Consider the following 26885-nt stretch of genomic DNA (forward strand, 5'->3'; position numbering starts at 1 on the left):
AAAGATTTCCTTGGCATTTGCAGAAATACTTGCTTTGTCTTAGCGCCTAATCCTGCTCCTATTGAAGTCAATAAGGGCTTTAAAATTGATTTCAATGGAGGCAGAAGCAGGGAAATAGGCCCTGATCATGCAGTGTGATCCTGGATTCCTTCACTCTTTCACAGTCTCACCAATTTCACAGTCCTGAGTATACTTGGGTGCAGGGATCCAGTCTAGAGATTCATATTGCAGGACCGGGACTGTAGTAAGTATGGAGACTAGTTATAGGAGATTCACGAGAAAATATGTTCTCTTTACCAGAATATTCAAGAAACTCAATCTTGGCCAACCTACTGCAGTGTGTGTCACTCACGGACTGAGAAAGGGTAAGGATTAACTGTGAGGATAATTAACAATTGAAACATACATCGAGATATGGAGGATTCCCTTGAAGTCTGTAGATCAAGACTGAATGTCTTTCTAAAGGATATACTCTAATTTAACCAAACTTTATGGACTTGAGGCAGGAATTACTGGGTGAAATTTTATGGCCTGTGGTATGCAGGAGATCAGATTAGATGATCATAATGGTCCCTTCTGGCTTTGAAATCTATGACTATTTTTACTCCTCCCCAGCTTTTACTTACTATTAGAACACTACTTCAAGAGAGCCTCTGGACAGGAAATTAAACTGCAGAAGGTTCAGTATAAATTAAAACCATCAATTGTAGCATGTAGCAAGTACCATGCAACGTAAAGTTACAGGCTGTCCAATTTAGCTTAAAGAAGATATTTTGGGGTCAGATTTTTAGAACTATGCCCACAAATCAGGTAGACAGACAAAGAAGTTTTTTGAGGCTGGCTGAAACCATGACCCAGGATGTCGGTCTTTCACTTACTTTTCTACTAACTGATGTCCTCAGGATAATACATTTTTCTAATCAAATTAGTTTGAAAAATAATTATTTCTTTCGTTTTAAAGAATGGCTCTTTTGTGTTTCAATTATATCTAGTTGCAAATTCCAGTTTGTGTCTGGGCACACGACAACACCGAATAACTCACAAATTTAGATCAATTCATTAGCAGACAGAGTTTTCATGTCAAATCTAAATGTTTATTTTTCCTGTATGCACGTGATCTTATCTTGACTACAGCTTTACCTTGAAAAGAGCATAGAGTTCCTCCAGTTCATCAATAGTAAAAGACGTCTCAGTCACAATGGTTCGCACCTTTGGAAATGTAACATTAACAATTAAAAGCTTCCTATATATGTGCCATTTGAAAGATATTTTTATTTCAGAAATCAATTGACCTTAATCTTAGCAAGAATGTTTTTCCAAGGACCTACCACATTGCGCTTAGTGGTGTCTTCAAGAGTCTGGATCACCTTCAGTCTTTGTTTAAATCTCATCTGTTCAATGAGATCTGCTCGTATACTTCCAAATTTCTAAAAAGGAAGACAAAATGGATCCTTTCAATTGTGTGCTAGTACCTGGAATACTTTGATTTCCTTTTATGCATAAAAAAATAAAAAACCAAACAATTCATTCTGTAAGCGTTCAGAAATTATGTAAGATGAATATCTCGGACAAACATTGTGTGACATTAAAGACATTTTTCTAAACATACAACTTATAAACAACTGAGTTTTCAGGAATTTGTCATTAGATTTTCTTTTCCTCCACCATTTCATTTCCATTTGCCTCCCAAGCATTTCAGAAGGGATATAAACCCTCATGTTTTAGGGCATAATGCTCATCAGTTAGAAGTTCGCTTAGGAAGAAACTTCCCCTATAGGCAAGTTACTCCAGAGCTATTAATGCAGAATTACTTTCAATTTCCTCTAAAACATTTCTTATTTGCCACTGTTGGAGACAGGATATAGGGCTACATGGATCATTGGGTTGATCCGATATAGCAGTTCCTATATTACCAAACAACTGTCCAAATCCAAATATGAGGAATGAAATTCAAATTATGGGTAAAAATTTCAAGAGTGCTTAAATGACTTAAAAGCTTAAGTGTCATTTTCAAAAGTTACCTACTTACCTTTTTTATAGGACTTTTCATCTGAAGAGATCAACGTGCTTCACAAAGGAGGTCAGTTTCATTATATTCCCATTTGACAGGTAGGGAAACTGAGGCACAGACCGGTGAAGTGACTTGCCCAAGGTCACTCAGCTGGTCAGTGGCAGAGAAAGGATAGAACCAAGGTCTCCTAGTCCAGGGCTCTATCCACTAGACCAAAGTTCTCTCCTCAACGTATGCACAACTTCCAAAGAACATTAATATGCTACACCTGCATGCCAGGTGAAAGAGAGTGAGGGCAAAAATATAATACTGAGAACAGTACTCATCGTTCAATGGACCTACAGCACTGGCTCATGCTCTCACATCCATGAAACTCTGTCCCATAGATTTGTTTCTATGCACTATCAATAGAGATTTCCCCCAACACGAACATCTCTGTAATATGGCCTTTGAAGAAACCCAGGGACAGCTTTTAGCACAAGAAATAACACCAGCCACCTAGGGTGCCACATATAAAAGTTATGGAGAAGCCTGCTGCTGCTAGTGCATCAGATTGTGATATGCATTCCAGAGTGAGGAAGTGGGGGGTATCACCTTAAGTACATCAGGATCGGTTAATATATTCTTAGGCAATCAAATAATGTTCAAGCTGTGACATTCCTATATCATCTGTACGTCTACAAATCACATGAGAAGTAGCAGGATGTTTTCCCTGCTTTATTTGTTAATTTTCCAATTAAAATTGGAAAGCTTTTGAAAGACAGACAGTTAAGGAGCCCGGTTAAATAGTTACAAGTATTTTTAAACACAAAAGTGCAGGCGAAAGTATGGAAAATCTTTTTAAAAAAAAAGTAAAGAGTGAAATTTTCAAAAGCAACCAATGACTTTGGAGCCTAGGTCCCATTTTAAAAAATGACAGGCACTTAGGAGATAAAGTCCCAGTTTAAGTCAATGAGTCCTAGAAAATGGGACTAAGCGATTTTGAAAATGCTACCCCAGCTCTTTAATTGTGCAACAAGTTTGCAGGATTGCAATTACTTTTATAGTAATACAGAGTAATACCAATCACTGTGGATTGTGACTTTATTACAGGATCAGATAAAACGAGATGTTTTGCATTTTAATAAATCCAGCATCTTCGATAATAGCAAAGAAAGTCATTAGCAAAATAAAATGCATTTGTTGATATGTTAAGTGGAAAGTCCCTCTGCCTCTGTAAAAAAAATCCAACCCCTCCCCCCAGACCTACAGCTACAATGTTCTATTCCTGCCTCATACACCATGCTAGGGCACTGGTTCAATACTGACTCTGAGAAGAGTTCTACCCACTGAATTGCCAGCACTATTTTCTGAAGCACCTGAGTTTTCACTAGAGGTTTCTCATCCAAGTGTCCAACCCTCCTTAGCTTATGAGACTGGACAGGATCACAGCAGTGTGGTAAATGGCTAAATATTATGCTTCAGTTAATAGCACTCCCTCACTGAGTTCTCAGATTCATCGTTTCCTTCCTCCCTTCCCCCAAGGCAAGTGTCATGGGATAGTTGGTCAGATAGAGTCTGCCTTCCTTCTGGAACAAAAAGCATATTATATCCCTTACTCCAAAGGAAAAACAGTCACCTTTCACTGTACATCTTGCTATTTTTATACAGCTTTTAATAAAAGGGCAAGTGACAAGGGTTACATTGTTATCCATGTGCCTCTGACAAGCTAAAATACTAAAAATACAACAAATAAATGTTAGCTCAATGGCAGCTGGAGATTTCCTGATATTTACAACACATTTGTCTCTCTTGTATGTTTATACCAAGCCCAACACAATGGGTCCCCAATCCCAATTGGGTACAACAAACTAAACGCCAGGTACGTAAGGGTCACTGAACAACAGAGGGCCCTCATTGTCTCTTGAAAATTTTGGCAGTTTAATACCAGGAAACGCCACCACCAATACATATATACTGCAAGCTGATTTAACAGCCTACATTCAAGTAGAGTACAAGTAAAAAAAGATGCAAGTTTATCTCTGATATAATTCCACTGACTTCAGTGCCATTACACTAGGGATACATTTGGCCTTTTTTCTGTAAGTTTCTATTCAACTAGAAAGAGCTATGAACTTTTGTACTACATATGTCCACAAAAGACAGATTGTGGCTCTGCATGAGGCCAGTTTATTCATCTAAATATAGTCAAGGCCACAGAAGCTCTCTTAAATGGCGTGGGATTCAAAACAAGGCAAAATGGGATGGCAGCTTTATATAAATGTCTGCCCCTCCACTGCCAGTTTGTATTCTTACATCACTAGAGAGGGGGGAAATCCTCACACCCTCAGATTTAATTCACCCTCAGTGTGGAATTCACTATTGCTAAAGCCTGCAGCAGATTACTGGTGCCTTTTACACAGCTCAAAAATAATTCTTTTTTCTGAGACATGGAGGACATAGGGAAGGTATCTGAAATACTTGTCAGGGTTTTAGATGGCTAGGATCATTCTACATTTTGATTTAAAATATTCATTAGTTCTACATGGCACAGGAAAGAAAAGAACCAATGAATTTCTCATAAAGGAGAATTTGCGCTCCTGTTGTTGGTCCTGAGTTAGAAATTGGCATTTAAAAATTAAGTGTCAGCGATATTTTCTGAAAGTTTTATTGTGTAAAATTTAATTTAAGGATTAGACAAAAATCCTTACTCTTTTGATGTTCAAAGTTTTAGTCCATTTTTCCTTGGACTTTACTGTGCACTTTATGAACATTAACTAGTTATTCTGGTATTGTGGCTTTTGCCAGGAGTTTTCCAACTCTGAGTTATTTCTGCCTTTGTCAAAATTAGAACTGGTTGGAAAAACAGACAGAACCATTTTCTGTTGGAAAATTCTGTTTCAACATTTTGGGAACATAAACATTGATTATTTGTTCTGAAGCAATTTTGTATTATATTACATGCTATAATATAATATAAAATAAGTCTACATCAAAATGAAACATTTTGATTGATCCAAAACAATAGTGTTCAGAATACGCCTTTGGAGAACTTTGAAATGTTCAGGTTTTGCTCTCATTCAAAATAAAACCAAAATTTCAATATCTGAAAATCCTTCATGAAACTGAACTGTTGTCCTCAAGCCAGTTCTAGTCAAAATCCTAAATTACCTCATAGGAAGTTCTGATGAGTCTGAAGATATCCACCTCAGGATAAGGCTCTACATCATCGCTGAGGAGTGAGTGAAGGTGAGGGATTGGTGGCAAAGTACTGTCCTTATTAGTCACACTGTCCAAATACCTGATTGGGAGAGAAGAAAAAAACCTAACTGAGAAAACTTGGGACACATTTTTCCTGAGGATCAATAGCATCAGGATTACATATAGACTGACTTTACATAAGTACGATCAAACCACTCAATTATTCTGTGATTTGGACAAAGATACCTATTTTGCCAACTTGTAACACTCCATTTCTCCCCAGAGCTGCATTAGTTGTTTACCTAAACCACATTTACCAAGAAATATATAAAATCCATCTGATCACAATAAGATGTCCACAATTTGCCAGTGATTCCCTCAATAGAATTTTGAAATATTTTTGTTTGAGTGGTCTTACACAAATAAAGATGTGTGGGGCACTATCCACCTCATTCCTGTTGGAACAGGGGATGGTGTACTTGATTCTCAATACCCCCTGCCTCTCTCATCCCCTAAAACCTAGCTGTAAAGAGTATCAAGTGCTTATCCTTCTTGCCAGTGTAGCTGCTGTAAACCACCTTACAGCTACAAAAAACTTCCTTTCATAACATCTCAGCTATGGTTGGGGCTTAGTTCTGAGAGGAGCGATGAGATGACCAGGGTTTTCGTTTTTTTTTTAAATAATACTAAGTAAATTATAAAAAACCAACACACATCACATCAGCACTTATGCTTGGCTATAAATTACCCTGAGCCTCACTTTAAAAAAATTAAAGAACCTGATTCAGCAGCATCTTGAAATCTAAACATTGACACAAAACGTCAGGAAATCAAATGTGTCATTCAAGGTTACATAAAGTGGTCTTAGTTCAGAATGAATGACTCATCCAGGTTTACTAACCTGCCTCATGTTTTTATCCCTTCATGAGCCTTTCTAGATCTACTGCATTCTCTGGCAAGTCTATTTCCAACAATAGTTACCCCTGAATTCAGGTATTTTTCCTACTTGCACTTAAAAGTTAACAGTCAGAAGGATGAAGTAACAGATTCCAGATATCTAACCAAGACCTGCTGAAGATCCCTACAAGACAGGTTCAGAAGAATATTCTAGAAACCACAAAGGAAAAAAAATGGTTTTGTTGAGCCCGGCTAATAGGAGCAGTTGTGCATAATTCCTTTGTAGGCTTTTAAGGTGGCTGTAATTTTCTGAAACTTTGTCCCCCTAGGGCGGTGGTTCCCAAACGTTAACCACCTGCGAACCCCTTTCACGAAAATATCTAATCTTGCAAACCCTCTCCTAAAAATTAATATTTCCAGGGATTTTCTCCTTTACCTGAGCATAAATGATAGAAGCAGTGATCTTGAAAATAATCTGGTTTTTTTATGACACGTTTATTACACACTATTTATTATTACATTATCATCTATCATTATATTAGTAATTTTATTGCATTATGAAAACAGCAACACTCTTCCAAGATTTCACTTTTGTACCTCGTATCACTTCGATTAAGCCTCCTACATGTTTCATCAAGGAGTACCAGACATGAAACAGCATGAAAGTATTTAAGATGACAACTCAATTAAAGAGTTCCTCCCACAAGCATTCGGGTCTTGAGCAGTCCAGACAAACAACGCAAGACTACAACGAAGCTTAAACTTGTTCTGCCAGGAAGTCATGGTCACGGGGCTCAGGCTGCCGGCTCCCAAGCCTGGGTGCCTAGGGACAGCTCTGTCCACCATTAGAGAATTTTTTCTGAGAAAACCCTGATACATATCACAAACCCCCAAGGGTTCATGAACCCCAGTTTGGGGACCACTGCCCTAGGGGTATGTCTACACTACAGCGGCACAGGTACAATGCTGCAGCTGCATCTGTGGTGTCATCATATAGATGCTTCCTACATCAATGGAAGGGGTTTTTCCATCAATGTAGTTAATCCACATCTCGATGAGGTGGTAGAGCTTCCATTGATCTAGCCGAGTCTACAGTGGGGAATTAGGTCAACCTAAATACATCACACAAGGCGCACAATTTTTCATAGCCCTGAGTGATGTAGCTAGGTTGATCTACTTCTTAGGTGAATACCAGGCCTAGATAAGGAGATATGGTCACTCAGAAATATATGAAAAGTCTTTTTTGACAAAGGAACACATAGCTCCTGTTACAGACAAAAAGGATTTCAAGCATCTAAAAGACATCATCAGCTTCTTGGTAAATAAGTTAAATGCACTAAAACCGGAAGCAGAGCTTTGGTTTTGTTCAATAAATACCTTCCCAGGACTGTCATTGCTTCTCCATCATCTTTACAGTTCAGCAGCTTGTCCACATTAGCATCCAGCACAGCAAGAGCTAACTGGAATATCACCTTTATTCCTTCGTAGAAGAAACAATCCACAACCACCACAGCACTTTCAAATGGCATTACACTGAGGAAAAGCGTGAGGAACCAGGATAGTGAAATTGTGGAGATAACACCCAAGTCCTGCATGCAGTCATAAAGCTGTGGAACACAGTCCCGGGCCAGCTCTTCAAAAACACCTTGATCCACCAGAGCTCCTGTTGGAAATAAGTAACATTGGGCACGCACGAATTTAGGATCAAATGAATACACATTTATACCCATCTGGGAAAAATATTAGAAGAACATTCTCCAAGATGCTTATATACATTTCCTTACCACCAGAGAAAGGACAGATCCTTCTCTGTTATTAAATTGTGATACGCACCAAAAAAACCCAAAACACTATTATACAGAAAACAAATGTAATAAACACAGAGCCTAGAAAAAGGAAACAGGGTTTTTTCTTGTTCTGAAACCCATTCTTGGGCACCTGTAGATAAGGCACCCACCATTAATGGATGAATTCTACTTCTCAGCATCGCAGGAGTGGTGGTGGGAGAGGCAAGATAGGGGGAGGAAGGAGAAGAGTTTGTTAGTTTTTTTCATTTTTAAGGAAAATTTAGTGGTTGTAAGAAGTTCCCTGTGGTGGCACAAAGCTGAAGAGCTTCTACAGAACATGCACACCACACAGGCAACAGCAAACACAAGTATCTCCACACCACTACCTCTGGGATTGAGTGGGTAAGCTCAGTCATTGGTGCCTTTGCTAGGTAAGTAACAATGATTTTTGTGATGGAAGTGGATTGAAAGCATCAACTCATTTCATGCAAGCCAAAAGCCAGTCATAAGACAGTAAAGGCTTTCAGTTATTAATGTCCTTTCAAACCAACAACTTAGAGGTGAGTGGTAATACAACCTTCTCCTGTAAACTACCCAACCCTGCCCCTCACCAACATTCATTTGGTAATTATATTATATCCTCTGTTCTCTACACTTAAAATTCTAGCCTCCAACCTCCTTCTGATCTCTTTAACCTAAATCAAGTCAAGTCGAGTCCATTGTAGAATTCTGTTTTACCTCAAGCAGGTGAAGAACTAACACAAGCAGAATATCTACTTAGGTAGCTGCTTCCAAACTTCTGAACTAGCTATTTCATTCTCTCATCTGTTTGCAACAGTTCATATATCATCAGTGCTGACCATCTGATTATTTCAAAATAAAAAAAATTAACAGAACAGGCTTCTGGATATGTAAGGACTTTTTGGAAAAAACAATCCCCTTAACATACCAACAACTCTTGTATTGTAGTAGTCTGGCAGCATGCGTTCACACAAAGCCACAAGCAGCCAGAAAGCTTCCTCCTCTTTTGCATACAAAAGAAGTACTGAAGTGACAATATTCATGGCCTACAAGAATGAAAAAATAAATCACTAGATGTAATTTCTAAATTCTCTTGCCATATCTAGTGCTACAAAGTCTGAACAGATAAGAATTTATGCAAGGTCAGAAATTAGCCATGGATCTACTCTGAAGAAATTTCACTTAAAAATTACTATATATTCTGCTAAATTCAGCAGTCCAAATTCTTTTGGAAGTACAGCAAACAATGTTTTCCTAATGTTCCTAATGAGAAGTTTCTTTAAAACATCTGAAAATCAAGACTTTGCATGTTATTGCTTCTTTGCACAATCAATTTATTGTTCATTCTTCACGAGTTCAACTGTTGAGTTGTACTGAGGGAGGTGCATTCCCTCCAGGGCTGCAGCTGAAGGAACTGTGCCTCATTCAACCACAATGCCTCTTGGAGCCCTGGGGAGTGCAGATTCTATACCATTTTTTGCAAGGATGCAGTCTACACACCCCAGGCTTTCTGCCAGTGCAAAACAAAACCAAAAAACCCAATGGAGGTCATGCCCTCCACTGATGGGCAAATGTTTGTAGTAGTGGTGCCAATCTTGAGCAGTCTTGAGCACAATGGAGCAGAAGGACTGTAAGTCTGCCCAGTCTCTGTGTGTGTGTGTGTGTGTGTGTGTGTGTGTGTGTGTGTGTGTGTGTAAGGAGGGAGATGGGGGCACGGTTCCTTGTGACCCATTTCCTTCATCTTACACAAATGTCTGGCACAATGTTGCTCTGTGTTTGTTTGCTCTCAGTCATTTTAAGTGTTTGTCTAACTCCTTTGTCAAGGCCAGAAGGCCTGAAAAAATGACCTACTTTGATAATATTTCCATGTGAGAGTTTGAATCTTTAGGAACAGATTGGTTATTTTAAACCCTAACTCAATAGGAGAGATGACAGATGGTGGGCAGGTATAGTACCAGCTTGTTTTCTGTGACTGTCCCAGAAGAACACATTTTTAAAGTTATTTCATTATATTTTAACTCCCCCAAAATGAAAGTTAAATATTTTTAAAAACACTAATTTAGTTCTCAGTTAAAAACTAAGAAATTCTGATTCAGACCCCTTTTCAAGGTCTGTCAATTCATATATACTGATCCATTCCCAACACCCAATACTTCATTATGATGCGGTCACACTATCCTTTTCTCTTTAGTCTTGTTTACTATTTATATAATTCTTTAGAGTTTGTATACTTGCTATAACTGTCACTAGGTCTGTGAAAGAATAAAACAAATAAAATCCATGACCCAGGATTACTTATAATTTCACTCCTGACTGTGAGGGCCAGGGTTACAAGTGTGCTCCTGTTGCTACTATTCCGGTGTTCATTGTCCTACCATTCCTTTTTTTTATTATTATTATTAACAAAAGATACTTCAAGTAATGTTGAGTGATTTATTCTTTATGAATTAATGATGATGATGGTTAGAATACTTTGCATCTCCCTCTGTATTTTTCATTCAGGGATACTGAAGTGCTTTACAGTTAGTGATTAAATTAGGCCTCACAACACTCTTAAAAAATCAACAAGTATTATTCCCATTTTGCAATCAGGGAAGCTAAGGCACAGAGATATACAAAAGGAGACTGCAGTCTTGTACTCTAACAGTTGTGACCAGATGATGCTTCCAGACTTTGAAGAGAAACTGCTGCTCAATCTTAGCTACAGCAGAGCTGGCACTCTGCTATAATAGCTTATGTTTTCCCTTAACACTGCTTGCAACTATGGCAAAAAGGTTTTGGAAGGTTTTGAAGCAACTAAGATATGAAGGACCATTTGAAATACAAGGAGCTTTTTCTTGAAATGGAACACAAAGTTTCTTACCTGATCATTTTCTGTTAGCAGCTTCTCTCTGAATTCATTACTCATGGGCCAATGCCCCCTAAATGTGGCATTTGGAGGCAGTCCAATGTTGTGCTGGAGGCTCCAAGACTAAGCTCTGCCCTTCTGCTCAAGCTACCAAAAGAGCTCCTCCACAGCTGCAGATAACACTAACAATTGGTTGCTGGAATGTAAGATAACTTGATACACTATATTAATTTAACCTTAAGACAATATATGTATGAATCTCCCTTTGGAGAAAATGTTCAGTTTATATTTTTATTTACAAGACCACCAGGGTGGGTTGAATTCAGAGAGAAGCTGCTAACAAGGAAAATTATAATGTAAAAATTTTTTCATTTTGTTGCACACGCAGCTTCTCTCCTCATTCATTACCCATAGGAAGTAGTGAACAGTGAATCCCAGAAGTAGGGACAGAGTTTAATTATTATAGTAGCATAATAGCCAGGGATTCCAGTACCCTGCCCACAAAAAGCAAGAGTTAAACTAAGAAGTTATGTGGAAACCAATCCAGTAGCACCTTTGCAAATCTTCCCCAGGCTCATACACTTCCCCCCCGAGGGCCTCTAGGAATTTCTGTTAATAGTTTCCTAGATGCGTAGCATACTAACGGATGCAGGATTTTTACATGTTGGCTGCAGCAACCTGAGTCCCTAAGGCCTTGGCATTTTGGACAGAGTAAGATGAACAGGGTACAACTGGCATATATAATCTATACACCAGAGATGAATCTTCAGAGCTCTAGGAATGCCCATTTATGTCACAATCTTCCGAAGGGTAGAACCAAATGACGGGAGACCTATTTCTCAGGAATTGTGGAAAGAGGAGTTTACCTTGAGCAGAAAGGTTTCTGGAGCTGTAAGAATATTTTTTTCCTTATGACAAAGGCATATCTTGTATGGATATGGGAATTAATTCCAAAACTTGCCTTTTTCAGGTAATGGTGACTAGAAAGGCCAGCCACAGGCTTGTCTAAACTGGTCAGTGTAATTAAACTTGGCAACTGATATTCGAATGGAGGATCCAATGTGGTTGGCTACAAGGCTGGTATCCACATCTCTATGGTATTTGGTTGCGGGACTCCAAACAAATCTCCTGGAAAAAACTCTAGTGTAGCTGAGATCACCAGACCTTTGGGATTATGATCATATTGGTATTACAGAAGCCTCTAGAGGTCAGGGTCTATTGTGCTGGGCAGTAGAGCTACAAAGAGGCAGTCCCTGCCCCAAAGAGCTTCCTGTTTCCCCTCACACCTGAAATGTAAATTTGACCAGATCAATGAATGAAATATCCTGGTTGAGTTCTCTCTGAATACCAAACTGTATCAGAGGTTAAAGGAGAATCCATGCTGAACTACACTTCTCTTCTGATGCTCAGGCTATTAGCTGTAGATATTCCCAGTCTGAATGAAGGAGTCCCAGCCTCACGAGGTCTGGTATTTTCTATAGGTACAATGTGGGGGTCTTGGCTATCTAGCAAGTCCAAAGTGCCTTCTTATGAGGAGGACTTAAACTCTCCCTTTTCCTCTTTTCTGTATGTGTTATGTACGCGGTGTGGAAAGGCAGCAGATTCTTCTCTTCCTAGGCCTTTATTTCCATTGCCAAGGAGCAGCTTTGTTCCGTGGTTTCTGAAAGGATATAAACACTTATGACTCAATTCTAAGCCAACCCCTGATGGGAAGTAAGAGGAGACTTTCTCTGTGAATACTATAATTGCCTGCTATGTGGTTTCTTGCACCTTACTGGTCACTGTCACAGACAGGATACTGGATTTGATGGACTACTGGTCTGACCCCATATGTCCACATGGCCATGTTTGTGGGTTTTGCCTTGTCTTTTTAATTTAAAAAGACACACCCTGATAGAGATGTCAAAATGAACTGAAAGGATACATCTGATAAGATTTTGGAAATCTGTCTTCCAAGTATGCTTGCTTCCATATGAGTACACAAGGGTCTAGAGTTGGGTTGGCTTTCAGCACGTTGTTTGAAATTACCTGCCCACAAAGAGGCACTGGATGTTATCTGAGAATGACAGAACCATGCACTTGAGGCAATGCGAAGTTAAGTAAGTCCTCAGAAGGAATTTAACTAGGTGCATTTTGAGAAATCCTGCTCAGGGGATGAAGCTGATACATAGCACCCTAACATTTGGAAACAATTGGCTACTGATGACCCCTCAGGAAATGATGGATGCAATGAAGTTTTGGATCTTTGCAAATCTTTACCATTATGATAAAATTACAACCAGGACCAGGACCTCTTGGAGAGCAGTTCTCTGCATTGGGATCAAAAGTTCCTCTGGATTTTCAAGAGCTAATGGCAATTCTTCCTTTAGGAACAGGTCTGTTTCTCTGGATGTGATAGTGATTGGTATGTTGCCTATGCCTGGGTATAGATGCATTACATACAACCTGTGCCTACCACCAGCCACTTATGATTCTGGGTGCAGAAGGTGGATCAGAAGGAAGAGTCCTCCACAGGAATTCTGAACTCTCGCACACAAATGCTCTGTGTCATACTGAAGGAAAATTGATCTAGGTTTCTTCGAAAGCATCCTCTCCAGATTCTTCCCTCTCCCAGGGTAACAATCCTTTCTTGGATACCCTTGGTGTTAGAAGCAACCAATAGTTGCTAATGCTGCTTTCAACAGTGTGGGCTGAGGCCTGTCCGCAATCTCAGACAGAAATTTCTCTACCGTTTCCCCCAATAGCTCCTCTGCACAACATATCCATTTAGGACAAGCAACGGCAATCCAGGGATGTAACAAGGCTTTCTTGTAGCCACCAAGTGAAAATCCACTGCTTGGCACAAATCACAGGACAGAACCTGAGACGTTTTACTCCAAGCAAGGCTCATACCTCTAGACAGTTAGCCTCTTGTTTTCCACAAAGTAGGCATTCTTTATTAAACATATGAAAAATCTGTGTTCTGAAAGACTACAGTTGAGGCTTTGAAACTGCTGTGCAATGTATCATCAGTACTATGGTCCATGGAGTCTTTCGGAAGGAAGTCCCCTTATGCAAGTGTGACTATGTCTTTGACTGGTGGACCTACTGCTGCAACAACCTTAGACTCCCCAAATTTATGAAATTTCTTTGTTTTATATAAAACATTTTAGTTTAATCAGATACCCTCATTTCAATCTTATCAACAGGAAATGTGTCTAATAATGCTTGAAGAGGAAGATATTTTAATAACATTAATGAGTTCCTTGCAAGCTACTGCCAGACATCCTTGTAGGTTTTTGTGTTTTGTTTTGGTTGGGTTCTTTTGTGTCCAATGCATGTGTGGTACTTCTTCCCTGGCTGTTTATAGGGAGGAGGTAGTACACTATTTATCCTGGCACGGTGACCACACAATAGAGCAGGGGTGGGCAAACTTTTTGGCCCGAGGGCCACATTGAGGTGCAAAACTGTATGAAGGGCCAGGTAGGGAAGGCTGTGCCCCCCAAACAGCCTGGTCCCTGCCCCCTATTCGCCCCTCCCACTTCCCGCCCCCCTCAGAACCCCCGACTCATCCAACCCCCCTCCACTCCTTGTCACCTGACTGCTCCCTCCTGGGAACCCCCCGCCCCAAACTGCCCCCCGGGACCCCACCCCCTATCTAACCCCCCTGCTCCCTGTCCCCTGACCTATCCACACCCCCACCCCCTGACAACCCCCCCCCACCCAGGATTCCCACGCATATCCAACACCCCCTGTTCCCCGTTCCCTGACTGCCCCCCACAGAACCTCCGCCCCATCCAACCACCCACTGCTCCCTGACCCCTGACTGCCCCCCAGGACCCCTTACCTAACCCCCCCACCACTGCGCATGCCACCGCCACCCCCTTACCATGCCCCTCAGAGTGGCAGGAGCTCGCAGCCCCGCTGCCTGCGCGGCAACATATCCACATGGCAGGGGGAACAGCGGGGGAGGGGCCGGCAGTGAGCCTCCCGGGCCAGGAGCTCAGGGGCCGGGCTGCAGCGTCCCGCCGGCCAGATGTGGCCCGCGGGCCGTAGTTTGCCCACCTCTGCAATAGAGGAAGGGATACTGTTGATACTGATACCTCAATTGTGGAGGTAGCTTGCTAGACGTCTCCAGGGAACATGAAAGGCTGCCTTGCCTGCTCCTCCAGGCTGCAAAACGTCCAAGTGCAGTAGGTGCAACTTAGTACAAACTCAGGACTTTACACAGGAAAACAGACTCCCTTTGAACATGGGAAGGGATTTCTCACTTACCCCTCTGTAATCCCCTTGTGGCGCAGAGGGATGTGGAATCCTCATGTGCCTCTGTTCTGGTCACAGACTGAGTGACCTCCTAAGGCTTTAATGTGGAGCCAGCTCGGGGAGCAGGGGAGAGAGAGAGAGACACACACACACACCCCCACCCCTTTCCCTGGCAGAGCAAGGAGTTATTGCTGATGATCAGAAGGCACAACTTCCATTCTGCTGCTGTCTGAAATCTGAGCTCATCCCCTGGCACAGTGCGGGTTCTTGGGCTGAAAGTCAGAAAGCCCCAGGCACACTTTCCATTCGTCTGCAGCCGGAGGCAGAGCTGCACAGGAGGAACAGGCTCCTCTGCAAGCCTTGACATGCTGAAGCATGTGGGAGAGGCAATGGGAATGATACAGAGCACTGTGATCCTAGAAAACAAGCCCTAGCAAACACTCCCTCAGGGGACAAGGCCAAGGAGGAGATGTCTTACCCCTGATTTTCACCTCATTTGTTCATTAACAATACTTGCAAAGACACACTTGCTTTTGCTTCTTGGAAGTTTCTGGTGTTTGCAAGACTTACCCCAGAGTTAATCCCGATTCACAGTGGGAGGAAGAGCCTCTGCTTCTTTCCCCAGGGAGCTGCGGGGTGTGGGAAACTCTGGATCCTTTCAGGGTTTTTACCCCTTCCAGCGCAGATCTGTTCTGCGACCAACCCCCTGAGCTGGCCAGATAGCTTCCTCCTTGTCCTCAGATGCTCTCCCCAAAAATTCAGAAGCAAATGTTTGGTCTTTTCTGCACTGGAGTCATGGCTTCTCAGGACAAGGTGGGAACCTGACATGCCAGTCTGATTCTGAGCCCCATGCCCTAGCAGTGCAAAGGTAGGCTGGCTGGTCACAGGCAGGGCATCATTCACCCTCTGTAGAACCTGTAAGTGCTGCCTCACAAAGGGAACACGGATTAGATTTAAGGCAGGTGTTTGCAAGACAGCTTTGCCATGCTTGAGTGGGAGCAGAGGAGTCCAGCAGGGAGGTGCTGCAACGGCAGATCCAGGTGGTAGGAACCACCATGCTGCTATTTATCTAATCTGGGGGAAGAGGAGGAGGAAGCTTATAAGTCACAACTGCCTGAAAACAAAACAAAGGAAAGGTTTTAAAACGAAATGGTCTGGAGAAACTGAACCACCAATTTGTTCCACTTTTGAAAGGAGAAAATCGGTTGCTTGTCCTGAGCTGAAGGGCAGAGTTTAATCCTGGAGCCTCCAGCAACAACACTGGGCTGCCGCTGAATTCCACAGGTGGGAGCAATAGCCCATGAGTAATGAACGAGGAGAGAAGCTGTGCAACAGGCAAAAATGTTACTAAAAGGACTTTCAGGGTCATTCACAGAACATCCCTTATTAAGCGTTCATTCTGACACTTGTTGATTATTATTTTAATTAGATGCACTTGGGGACAGATCCTTAGTCATCCTTACACTGGCCACTATATTTATGGGCACACAAATCTGCATATACAAACCAGTATGCACAACCAGTTAGTGCCTCTGGAACCTGAGCTTGCAAACAGTTATGCTAGCATAGACTCCTGTGCAGAGTCCAACTGAAGCGAAGAGGACTCTGTGTAGATCCAGGGTTCTCAAACTGGGGGTCGTGACCCCTCAGGGGGTCGCAAGGTTATTATATGGGGGAGTTACAACCTGTCAGCCTCCACTCCTAAACCCTGCTTCTCCTCCAGCATTTATAATAGAGTTAAATATAAAAATGTGTTTTAATTTATAAGCAGGGGGGTCACACTCAGAGACTTGCTGTGTGAAAGGGGTCACCACTGCAAAAGTTTGAGAACTTATAGATGTTTGGATATAGTTTGCACTTATAGATGCAGGAGTCTGTACTAATGCAACTCTTTGCAGGATCAGGGCTTTGTGCAAACAAATCGGGAACATAAATGTTCATGTGCATGATCATATATATCAACTGTGTACATTAGCATGCAGCCACTGAAAAACCAACAAAATAAATAGACAGGAATGGGAATTCTAGATCTTGAAAAGATGGCAATACATTTCAATTACCTGACAATATCCTATGTTTGGATTTCTGAAAGCATAAGCTGTTAATACTCTCCTCAGGGCAGCAATACCCATCTCATTCTGGAATGCAGGGTGCTCTGGGAGAGAGCGGTGCAAATCTCTCTCAATCTCTTCTGTGGCAAGGTTATACTTCCCCATAGATTTCTCCACGAGGTCCTCATAATAGCCAGGGTGGGTGGCCATCTCATTAATGGCTCCTAGGAGCAGGAGAGAGCAACAACAATGAAGTAGGATAATTAAGTAAGGGCTAACAGACATAGTATAGTCACATTATTTTCTTTTGTTCCCTTAGTTCAGACATCTTGAATGGAAATTTTAAAATAGAAACAAAGTTTGAAAATACATTTAAAATGTTATAATTTTAAAGAGGATAAATTTGGCCTGGCACTCATAAAAACACCAGCTGGTTGCCTTTTCCTTTGGGTACATTTTAAAAAGCAGTTTCACATCATGATAAAAGACAGAAATAAACCCTTTCCTTCCGTAGGGCAGAAATGCTGAGCATGCTGAACATCAGTGGAGCTTTAACAGCTGCCACCACCACAGTGTCCTTCCCCAGACTGGAACGATCTGTATGCTACTGGTAGCACTCCTAGCCTATTGGCTGGCACCCTGTTCACATGCAGACTACCACGAGACCACCACCCACATCTATCTCTAAGTCATTTACAAAATAGCTGCTGGTTCTATAGAGCTTTTCATCTTCAGAGCAATTTTTAAAACATTGTTCAGTCAATTCTCACAGCATCCCTGTGAGCACATAGTATTATCCTTATTTTGAAGAGAAAAAAAGAAGCAGGGAAGTTAACTGACTTTCCCACAGCTACAGAAAGAGTCAGTGCTGGAGCCAGGATTAGAACTCCGGAGATCCAGATTTGCAGCCCTGTGTTCAAACCATTAGACCACACCTTCCTCAACCAAAAAGTCTCTATTTAAAATAACACCAACCTTTTTTCTGTCCAGTATACCTGCTCCCTATCCATGACAAATATCTCCACCTATAGTCAGTTTTAATTTAGTTATGAAACATGGTTAAGGTTTGACCTACTTCAAAAACTAGAACCATATCTGAAATGAGTTTAGAGGACAACTGTGTTGGTACCAGGAGACCAGGTATAGATGTATCTGTAGCATATACAGGGACTTATTGTCCAGAGTTTTTCCCTTAATGTGAATTATTTCCCCTTTTCATTTTAACCCATTTAAACTGTTTTAACTCTGGTAACTAGTGCATGTTAGGCTAACTATCTTCCTCCAGTTGATTTGTTCCCCAGACACTAATGGACATCTTTGCTCATCCACGGGCTATGCTGTCAATCCGTCAAGACACAGAGGGATGCATCACATTTATATAACATTGAGCAAATTGTAGCTATCCTATCTACAGAGGTCAAATCTGTACAGATTGTATCAACCAGCTCTTTCTGACCTCACTTTAGTTATGATGCAAATGATCATCCCCTCTTACACTGTAATAGCTGTTTAATATATGTTTGAGGGGGTTCTATATTTTAAACCATTAATTCATTTTACACAAGCAAAGTATAAACTTGAATAACTGACAGATAACAAGCAATTACCAAAGGATAAAAGGTCAAGTGGCTGACTGATGTTCAAACTACATGTCGAAGTCTGAATAGGGAAGTCTGCTTTAACTGTCTATGCAAATTGGAATAGCCATCTAGAAGCTAAGATAGCTGAACATAAGAACAGCCATATTGGGTCAGACCAAAGGTCCAGCTAGCCCAATATCCTGTCTTCTGACAGTGGCTAATGCCAGGTATTCCAGAGGGAATGAACAGAACAGGTAATCATCAAGTGATCCGTAGACTAGGGACACCATCCCTGCCCATCTTGGGCTGAGAGCCATTGAACCAAACTGCAAACCCTGTATATAATGGAAACCACTTCAAGCCAAGGGTGCGACAGCAGCACCAATGGCTCTGCTACGTTTGATCCTCCACCTGCAGGAGTAAGGTTCCTTCTGAGGGACCTTATGCCAGTGGTGTAAGTCAGAGATGCCCCTGTGCAGCCCTAGCTTCACTTGACCATACAGCCTTGAGTTAAGGAGCTGCAACTGGCTCACTGCAGCACCCTCTCCCATCCCTTCCATCTAATTGCAGCTCAGACAGAATGGAGAATCAAGCCGTTGACATACAGTGGTTTAATAATTTAAAGGATCATCCATTTTCTAAGTGCATAAAGATAGTTTGGCTTATAAGACAGAACAAAGGGTCTGGAGCTTGGAATTCCTGAGTTCCAATCTTTGCTCTGCCAACGATTCATCGAGAGACCTTGAGCAAATTATTTAACCTCTTCATATTGGTTTCCCTATCTGTAAAGTGGGAACAATACTTGCCAGCCACACAAAGGTGCTAAGGAACAGAGTTATTATATAGCATGTTCCAGCTGCAAAGCACAAAATATTACTACTCATTATTAAGGATATACTTTTGTCACGGAGATCACAGAAGTCATGGATTCCATGACTTTCAGAGACCTCAGACATTTTTTGCCTCAGCCCCGGGCCCTGGGGCAGTGAAGCTGAAGCTGTTAGCTGCTGTGATCCCGGGACCTCTGAACCTTCCTAGGTGACAGGGGCCCTGGAGTTTGAGCTGCTGTGGGTAGTGGAGGTCTTGCAGCTCTCAGCCACCACAGCCAGTGGGAGCCCTGGAGCTCCAAGCTACCTGCCCTGGAGTTGTCAGCTGCTGGGTGCGATGGGACTGCAGAACTGTCAGCTGCCACCACGGGTGGCGGGGGCTGGAGCTTTTAGTCTCTCCCTCCCCCCACCTATTTTTAGTAAAAGTCACAGACAGGTCACAGGCTTCTGTGAATTTTTGTTTATTGCCTGCAACCTGTCCATTACTTTTATCAAAAATAACCATGACAAAATCTTAACCACACTCATTATATATGAGTGACAGAAACAAGACACCCTCACAAGTTAACCTGGTCAAAACGTACAAACAACTTGGCAGTTTCATTGGGTCCACGCTCAGTGAATACCTTGTTTATAACATTGCTCTGAAGAGACCTGTAACTTCATTGTTTTGACCTGCTCCTCTACTTGCCGAGAGATTTTTAGTTTTCACTTCTGAGGCCTCAAACCACTGTAAATTCTTCAAGGCATGGACTGGTATCATTTTGTGTAGCACTGGGTACACTGGGCCAGATTTTCAAAGGTATTTAGGTGCCTATAGATGCAGGTAGGCACTTCTGGGATTTTCAAAAGCACCTAAATCAGATTAGGAACGTAACTCCCACTGACTTCAATGAGAGTTAGCCACCTAACCTGCTTTAGGTGGTTTTGAAAATCCTACTAGGTGCCTCCCTGCACCTTTCGGAGCCTAAATACATTTGAAAATTCAGCCCAGTGCCATCTCTCATACTATAGCTCATGACCTATGACAAGGTTCTAAACTGGAACCTACCTGAAAGCAGCAGCCAAAGTTCCCCTCTCATGATTTCTGGAATGCCTTTCAGCACAAGGTCTCTTGTTTTCTCTGTCCGATACATGCAGAGACCCTGACCATACTCAGCAAAGTGAATCTTCCAGGCTTGTTCTTTCAAAAACTCTTTTGCCTAAAGATAAATAAGTTCTGAGAAGGTGTAGTAGCATTTTGGATGCATTAACTGTTAGAAGAAAAAAGAAAAGTGCCCAAGCCCCATAACTAACTTTAATTATTAGGGATAGGAGGGAGGAAGTAGTCTAGCTATAACCTGATTCTCTAATTTCATGTTGCTCTCTCCCATTTCTTATTTCTCCCCAGCACATCTTGCTATAATGAATCTTGAAAATAGGTACGAAAGCCATAGGAAAAATACTGTATAACACACTACACAACATACTATTAGTTCTTTAACAGTTATGGAAAGGATGCCCTGAAGTTGTCCCCAAATCTTAACTACATTATCACGTTGCATGAAATGCTTTTGAGTTTTGGCATGCAATATGGGGAAATTCTGCTACTAAAGTACTAGGAGTTTATTTTCTGAAAGATACCATCTCTGCAGGTGGTTAGCAGTGCAAACTCTTTTTGGCCAGCAACAGGGAAAAGTTAAACAACTCATTCTGGAATGTTAACTTTTAAAAAACTTCATTTAAAAATCAAAAACACTTTTCTAATCTGGCACAGTTTACAAAAACAGCAGCGAGATCTACCAATTTTGGGTTGAACTCCTCAGGCGACTTCCGTCGATACATCGTCATTAAGGCCTGCGTTGCTGTTGGAATAGTGTTACCATTGAGATTGAACTGTCGCTCTCCATCTGCTTCAGAGCTGAGACTTCTTTGAGGGCTGGAGGAAACTATACTACTTGGTCTTGAATACACCTGTAAAAACCAACAGCCACAAGCTGTTCATGGGTGAGAGATAGAGAATTTTGCTTATACTGCACCGAAATTATGGAATCCTAAGAGCCAACTCAGTTTGAGCAAATCAAACCTCCAAGGTGCAGCTAAAGGGTAAGCATCTGGCAGCAGCAATTAAACTAATTTCAAACAATGAAATGAATTTTTAGTTTTCCAATCAAATCAGTTCTAAGCATTTACTTCACCACACCAAAAATCTAACCATACTCTTGAGCTGGTTTTAATTTTTCAGTGACTAAGATTATATATTTGAAATTGCAGAGGCAAGGTTGTTAAAAATTATGCACCCAAAGACATTCTACTTTAATTTCTACAGACAATAAAATGACTCATCTAACAGGATGTTTTGCACCACTGTACAGAAATACCAAATTACAACAGAATTTTTCTCTCTTTCTCTCTCTTTTTCTTTCTTGTTTTTATTAAAAAAGCAGAGGAATTTCACAATGGCCAAGATTTTAAAATGTTATTAGTAACTTTGAATGACCAACCTGAGGCACCTTAAAGGAAGTTTTCCAACACAAAATAGTAATTTGACAGAATAAAGATGTTTGGCGGTTTCCTGCCAGCCCACTAGCGGGCATGCAGCTTGACTTCCCAGATGGCCATCTCCCTGCCCAGAATTTTTCAAAAAATTCTGTTTCAGTTCTCTCAAAATAGAATTTTTCAATATTCCATTCCATGGAAAATTTTGCATTTCCGACTCTTTGATCTGATCTGGAATGAAATTTTTTTTTAAATGAAAAATTTCTGCAGAATATAAATTCCAGTTCTGGCACAGCTCTGCTGAAAACCTTTACTCTTAAAATCAGCCCGCTTTAAGGGGCCTCATGCTGAACACCTCAAAACGGAGGTATCCATGATCACTGGTCACCTTTTAAAATCTTGGCTAATAACAATGGTATCTTCTCCACAGTATTTGACTCAATGAAAATGTTTACAGAAAACAAATGTGGTTTAGAATGAATTCCTGCAATCATGCCATTGAAATTCTCAATCATTTAATTAAAACTTAGAAGGTAATTTGATAAAAATATGAAAAATTTGAAATGCCCATAATACACATAGTACTTATCTAGCTTTTACACTGAAACAGTTTAATATTAAACTCAAAAGCCAACAAGAAACATACAAAGACCTTAAAATTATTATTATTTATATTACAGTGGCCCTTGCATGCCCCAGCCAGGATTGGCATCCCACTATGAAAGGTGCACAAATAGGTTCCAATTAATGTTTTGGTTAGAATAAGTGGAATCATTTGTGATGAAAGGGACTCCATAACTGTCAGCATTCTACAAACTTTACAAAGCTGATTTCATATATACATATACACTAATATATACACACACATATACACTTACACACACTAATATATATACACACACACAAAATATATTTATAGGTGTATTACAATTACATATGCACTTAAATTACTTCATATCGATTACTATATACTACTGAAAAGCAGTCTTTAATCAACCAAATATTTTATACAACAAAACAAAGAAAACAAAGAATATATTGGTCATTTGATACTACCTGTGCAGGAGAAATTTTAGATAGAAAATAATTATCCAGTGGGGACTTGGCCAGGACACTAAAGTTAACAAATCTCCTCTTACCAAAAAAAAAAAGTTAAATGGGATTTTTAACAAATGACTTTGGTTTTAAGACCTAGACAATAAGCAGCACAGAGCCACTTAGCATCATGTTGTGCCAAGGGTTTAGTATGGATTCAGAGCAAGAGCTCTACATAATTACCAATATCACTTCCTGCAAAGCCCTGTTTTTGTTTCGGAACATTGTGATCTCATCAGATCTGTCAAACCAATCAATCTGAGGCAGTATGGCAGACTCATTTCACATGACGCTAATAATCTGCGTGCTTAGTTTCTGCCTCATTTCACCTTTGATAAAAACTAAAATCTGTATGCTTAAAGTGGCTTACATATCTTTTTTTTTTTATTTTTTTTTAAATAAACAATGACTACCTTTACACCAGTAAAAAAGGGAGACAGTTCATAATTGGACCATATGATTTTAGAGCTTTATTTTCTGTTAAAATGTTTAAAAGTCTAGTGGCAATGGAGCAGCAATTTAAGATTGCTCAGGTTAAAAATCTTTATTTTCAGAATTAAAATTTAATCTTGGGCAAGTGAGGAGTTATATAGAAGGTGACAGTTTAAGGCAACACCTGTTCATTTCTTCCAGGGGCTACAACAGTTAGAATTCATTTGGAACTCACATAAGTTGACAGTTGTCGTATTTTTACTGAATGTTCCACCACAGTAATTTTAAAACACAGAAGGAGGAATTTGAGCTGCTCTTCTGGACAGATGATGGTAGATACTCAGTGGCCAGTTAAAGGTCTTATTTACAAGCTGTATTCAGTATAGTTGTAGCTGTGTCGGTCCCAGGATATTAGAGAGACAAGGCGGGTGAGGAAATATCTTCTATGGGACCAACCTCTGTTGGTGAGAGAGAGAGAGATAAGTCTTCAAGCCACACACTTACTGGACTGGAAAAGAGCTCTCTGTGGCTTGAAGGCTTGTCTCTCTTACTAACAGAAGTTGATCCAGTAAAAGATATTACTTCATCCACCTTGTCTCTCTTATTTACAAGCTTGCAAAACACCCAGCATTAAAAATTGGAGCCTCTAATCATAGAATATCAGGGTTGGAAGGGACCTCAGGAGATCATCTAGTCCAACCCCCTGCTCAAAGCAGGACCAATCCCCAATTTTTGCCCCAGATCCCTAAATGGCCCCCTCAAGGATTGAACTCACAACCCTGGGTTTAGTAGGCCAATGCTCAAATCACTGAACTATCCCTCCCCCATCACACAGCAGCTAACGCCATTGTCAAGGAGAGTTGGCAAGTTGGGAATTTTTTTTCCAGGTTTAACCCTAAAAATAGATTCCAGAGTCATAATATTTCAATCTGTAAGATGAAGATATGAGGGTCTTAGCAGAAATGACTTAAGTTTTTATAAGCGTTAGTCTTTACACAGAAATCTCAAGAAAATGTCTCACACATGGACAAAGAAACTACAGTTAAATTCTCTTCTGTCAGTGAAATGAATTACATTTTTTCCACACACCTCATCATCCGAACTGTTGTAACTTCCACCAATCTCTTTTTCAGAATATGTTTTTGGAGTAGTTTGTAGAAGGAAGTCAGAGATCCTTTGCACAAGAAAGTCTCTATCCTTCAAGTTGGCAAAGAGAAATGTCATTTTGTTTTTAGTGCTGATGGATAATGGGCTGGGCAACACACTAGAGCTGTCTGCCTTTTCCACTACTGACACCTAGGGAAAAACAATAACCACTGGTCATGGCTTTTCAACAGTTACCTTGATAAGCACCATTTTCAAAGTTGAATCTTAGGGATCATCTTTGCAACCAATGCAGCAGTTTCTAGGACACTTTTCTTTCTTTCTTTTCTTTTTTTTGCATTTTTTATAGACAAAATTGGCATCATCATGCTTCACTACTCCTACTGGAAAAAACAGCATCTGTAGTGAAACAAAGATCTCTGCACTGAAAACAGAAATTGATGAGAAGCCCTGGCGTAGGTGAACAACAGTCTTTTCCAACACAAGCCCCTTGCTTTCATGAAACAACTTTGTGGGCTCTAGATCGTCACACGTTACTTAGTTTGTTATATATACTTTATCTTTAATAGGTTTTCAGTACAACCGCCACATTTCCACAGTATGTGTCCTATAAGCTCCCTAGAGGCCACACAGTGCTCTCCTACTCAGAGTTACAAAGCGAAGTACAGAGTGTGCCCCTCAAGTGCTATTTTTTTCCTTACTACTAGACTCAGCAAGATTTCAGAGGATCACAGCCTCATAAGGTAAGCTGTACCTTTGATATTTCAGCCAGGGCCTCAGCTGATGCTGCTTTATTATGCTGGCTCTGTGCAGAAGTGCATTTGGTGGATTTTGTTATATTAAACTAAAAAATGTAAACTTTTTTTGGCTTTAATGGTGAATAAATATGTCTTAGAATCTACCTCTAATTTACTGCTGACAATAAATGCAAAGAACTATTTACAATTTTTAAACACTAAATCACTGGACCAGATATTCCAACCCACTATGAATACAGACATCTATTCCAAGGACTTCTTTCCACAAGATCAAGGAACCTGCATTAAGTAGGGAACTTTCCCCATCTCGTCCTCTCCCCCCAGGAATCTCTTCAAAATCTGGAGAAGGGCAAGATGCTTTTTCTTGTAAGGATTTTGTCTGGCTTTCTGTTGTTAATTATATATTCACTAATCAAACTCCACCCTGTATGCAGTATTCAGAGCAAAACCTACAGAGCACAGCTCAATATTTCCATCAAGCTTCCGGAAAGGTAAATCGCAACATAGAACTCCCACTGATCAATTATACACGAACTATAAATGTGTGATGTATGTTCTATGCTCGACTGATTATGCAGTTAAAAAAACAAAATCAATCAAGTTCACAGAAAGACCGCTTCTCCAGAGCATACAGCACAGCTGTAAGTGCTTTTAACCATCACTTTTATACATGGATCAGAATCTTCTAGGTAATAAAAACTGCATTAGGCATTTCAAGATAAGAGAGAGCACATTTCGGTTTACCAAGCTTTTTCTTTTTTTTTTTTAAGTAGCAATCCATGATCAGACATTAGCACAATACCTTAATGTTTCATTAGTTAAAAGGACGAGATAATTTTTTTCATTTAACATCCCTTCTGAAGTTGTATTCAAAGACTGCAATACATAGCTCAGTCTCAAAATATTTCCCATTCTCCTCCCCAACCAACTTCCTTCTGTTTTTCAATGAACTATAAATCAGCTCTTTATTAATGCAAAAGAGCCTCATTAACAATATATTTAAGTTAACTAAAGAGAAATATTCCTATATTAGGTTTCAGAGTAGCAGCCGTGTTAGTCTGTATCCGCAAAAAGAACAGGAGTAATTGTGGCACCTTAGAGACTAACAAATTTATTAGAGCATAAGCTTTCGTGGGCTATAGCCCACTTCATCAGATGCATAGAATGGAACATATAGTAAGATTATATATATATATATATATATATATATATATATATATATATATATATATATATATATATATAAAAAACACACACATACAGATAAGATGGAAGTTACCACACAATACTGTGATTATCACTACAAAAGTTTTTTTCTCCTGCTGATAATAGCTCATCTTAACTAATTAGCCTCTCACAGTTTTGTATGGTAACTTCCAACTTATCTGTATGTGTGCATATCTTACTATATGTTTCATTCTATGCATCCGATGAAGTGGGCTGTAGCCCACGAAAGCTTACGCTCTAATAAATTTGTTAGTCTCTAAGCTGCCACAAGTATTACTATATTACTTTTCCGTTCCACTTAAAGAGCTGTCTGAGGGCATTCAACACAGAGGAAGCACAGATAAACA

General features: G+C 40.4%; 1 protein-coding gene across 3 annotated transcripts in view; it reads right to left on the reverse strand.

The window, feature by feature from the left end:
• TBC1D9 (TBC1 domain family member 9) overlaps window positions 1-26885 on the reverse strand; it is a 79782-nt gene that overhangs the window by 11965 nt on the left and 40932 nt on the right. For all 3 annotated transcript variants that reach the window (XM_007062820.4, XM_037897258.2, XM_043545725.1), the window contains exons 7-15: window positions 24539-24745; window positions 21227-21397; window positions 20496-20646; window positions 17047-17261; window positions 8825-8942; window positions 7466-7751; window positions 5162-5291; window positions 1329-1427; window positions 1141-1209 (exon numbers count right to left, since the gene is read on the reverse strand). In XM_007062820.4, coding sequence (XP_007062882.2) covers window positions 1141-1209; window positions 1329-1427; window positions 5162-5291; window positions 7466-7751; window positions 8825-8942; window positions 17047-17261; window positions 20496-20646; window positions 21227-21397; window positions 24539-24745 — 1446 coding nt within the window. The remainder of the gene's footprint in view (window positions 1-1140; window positions 1210-1328; window positions 1428-5161; window positions 5292-7465; window positions 7752-8824; window positions 8943-17046; window positions 17262-20495; window positions 20647-21226; window positions 21398-24538; window positions 24746-26885) is intronic.

This window comes from Chelonia mydas, chromosome 4, assembly GCF_015237465.2.
Source record: "Chelonia mydas isolate rCheMyd1 chromosome 4, rCheMyd1.pri.v2, whole genome shotgun sequence".
NCBI classification, from domain to species: domain Eukaryota; kingdom Metazoa; phylum Chordata; order Testudines; family Cheloniidae; genus Chelonia; species Chelonia mydas.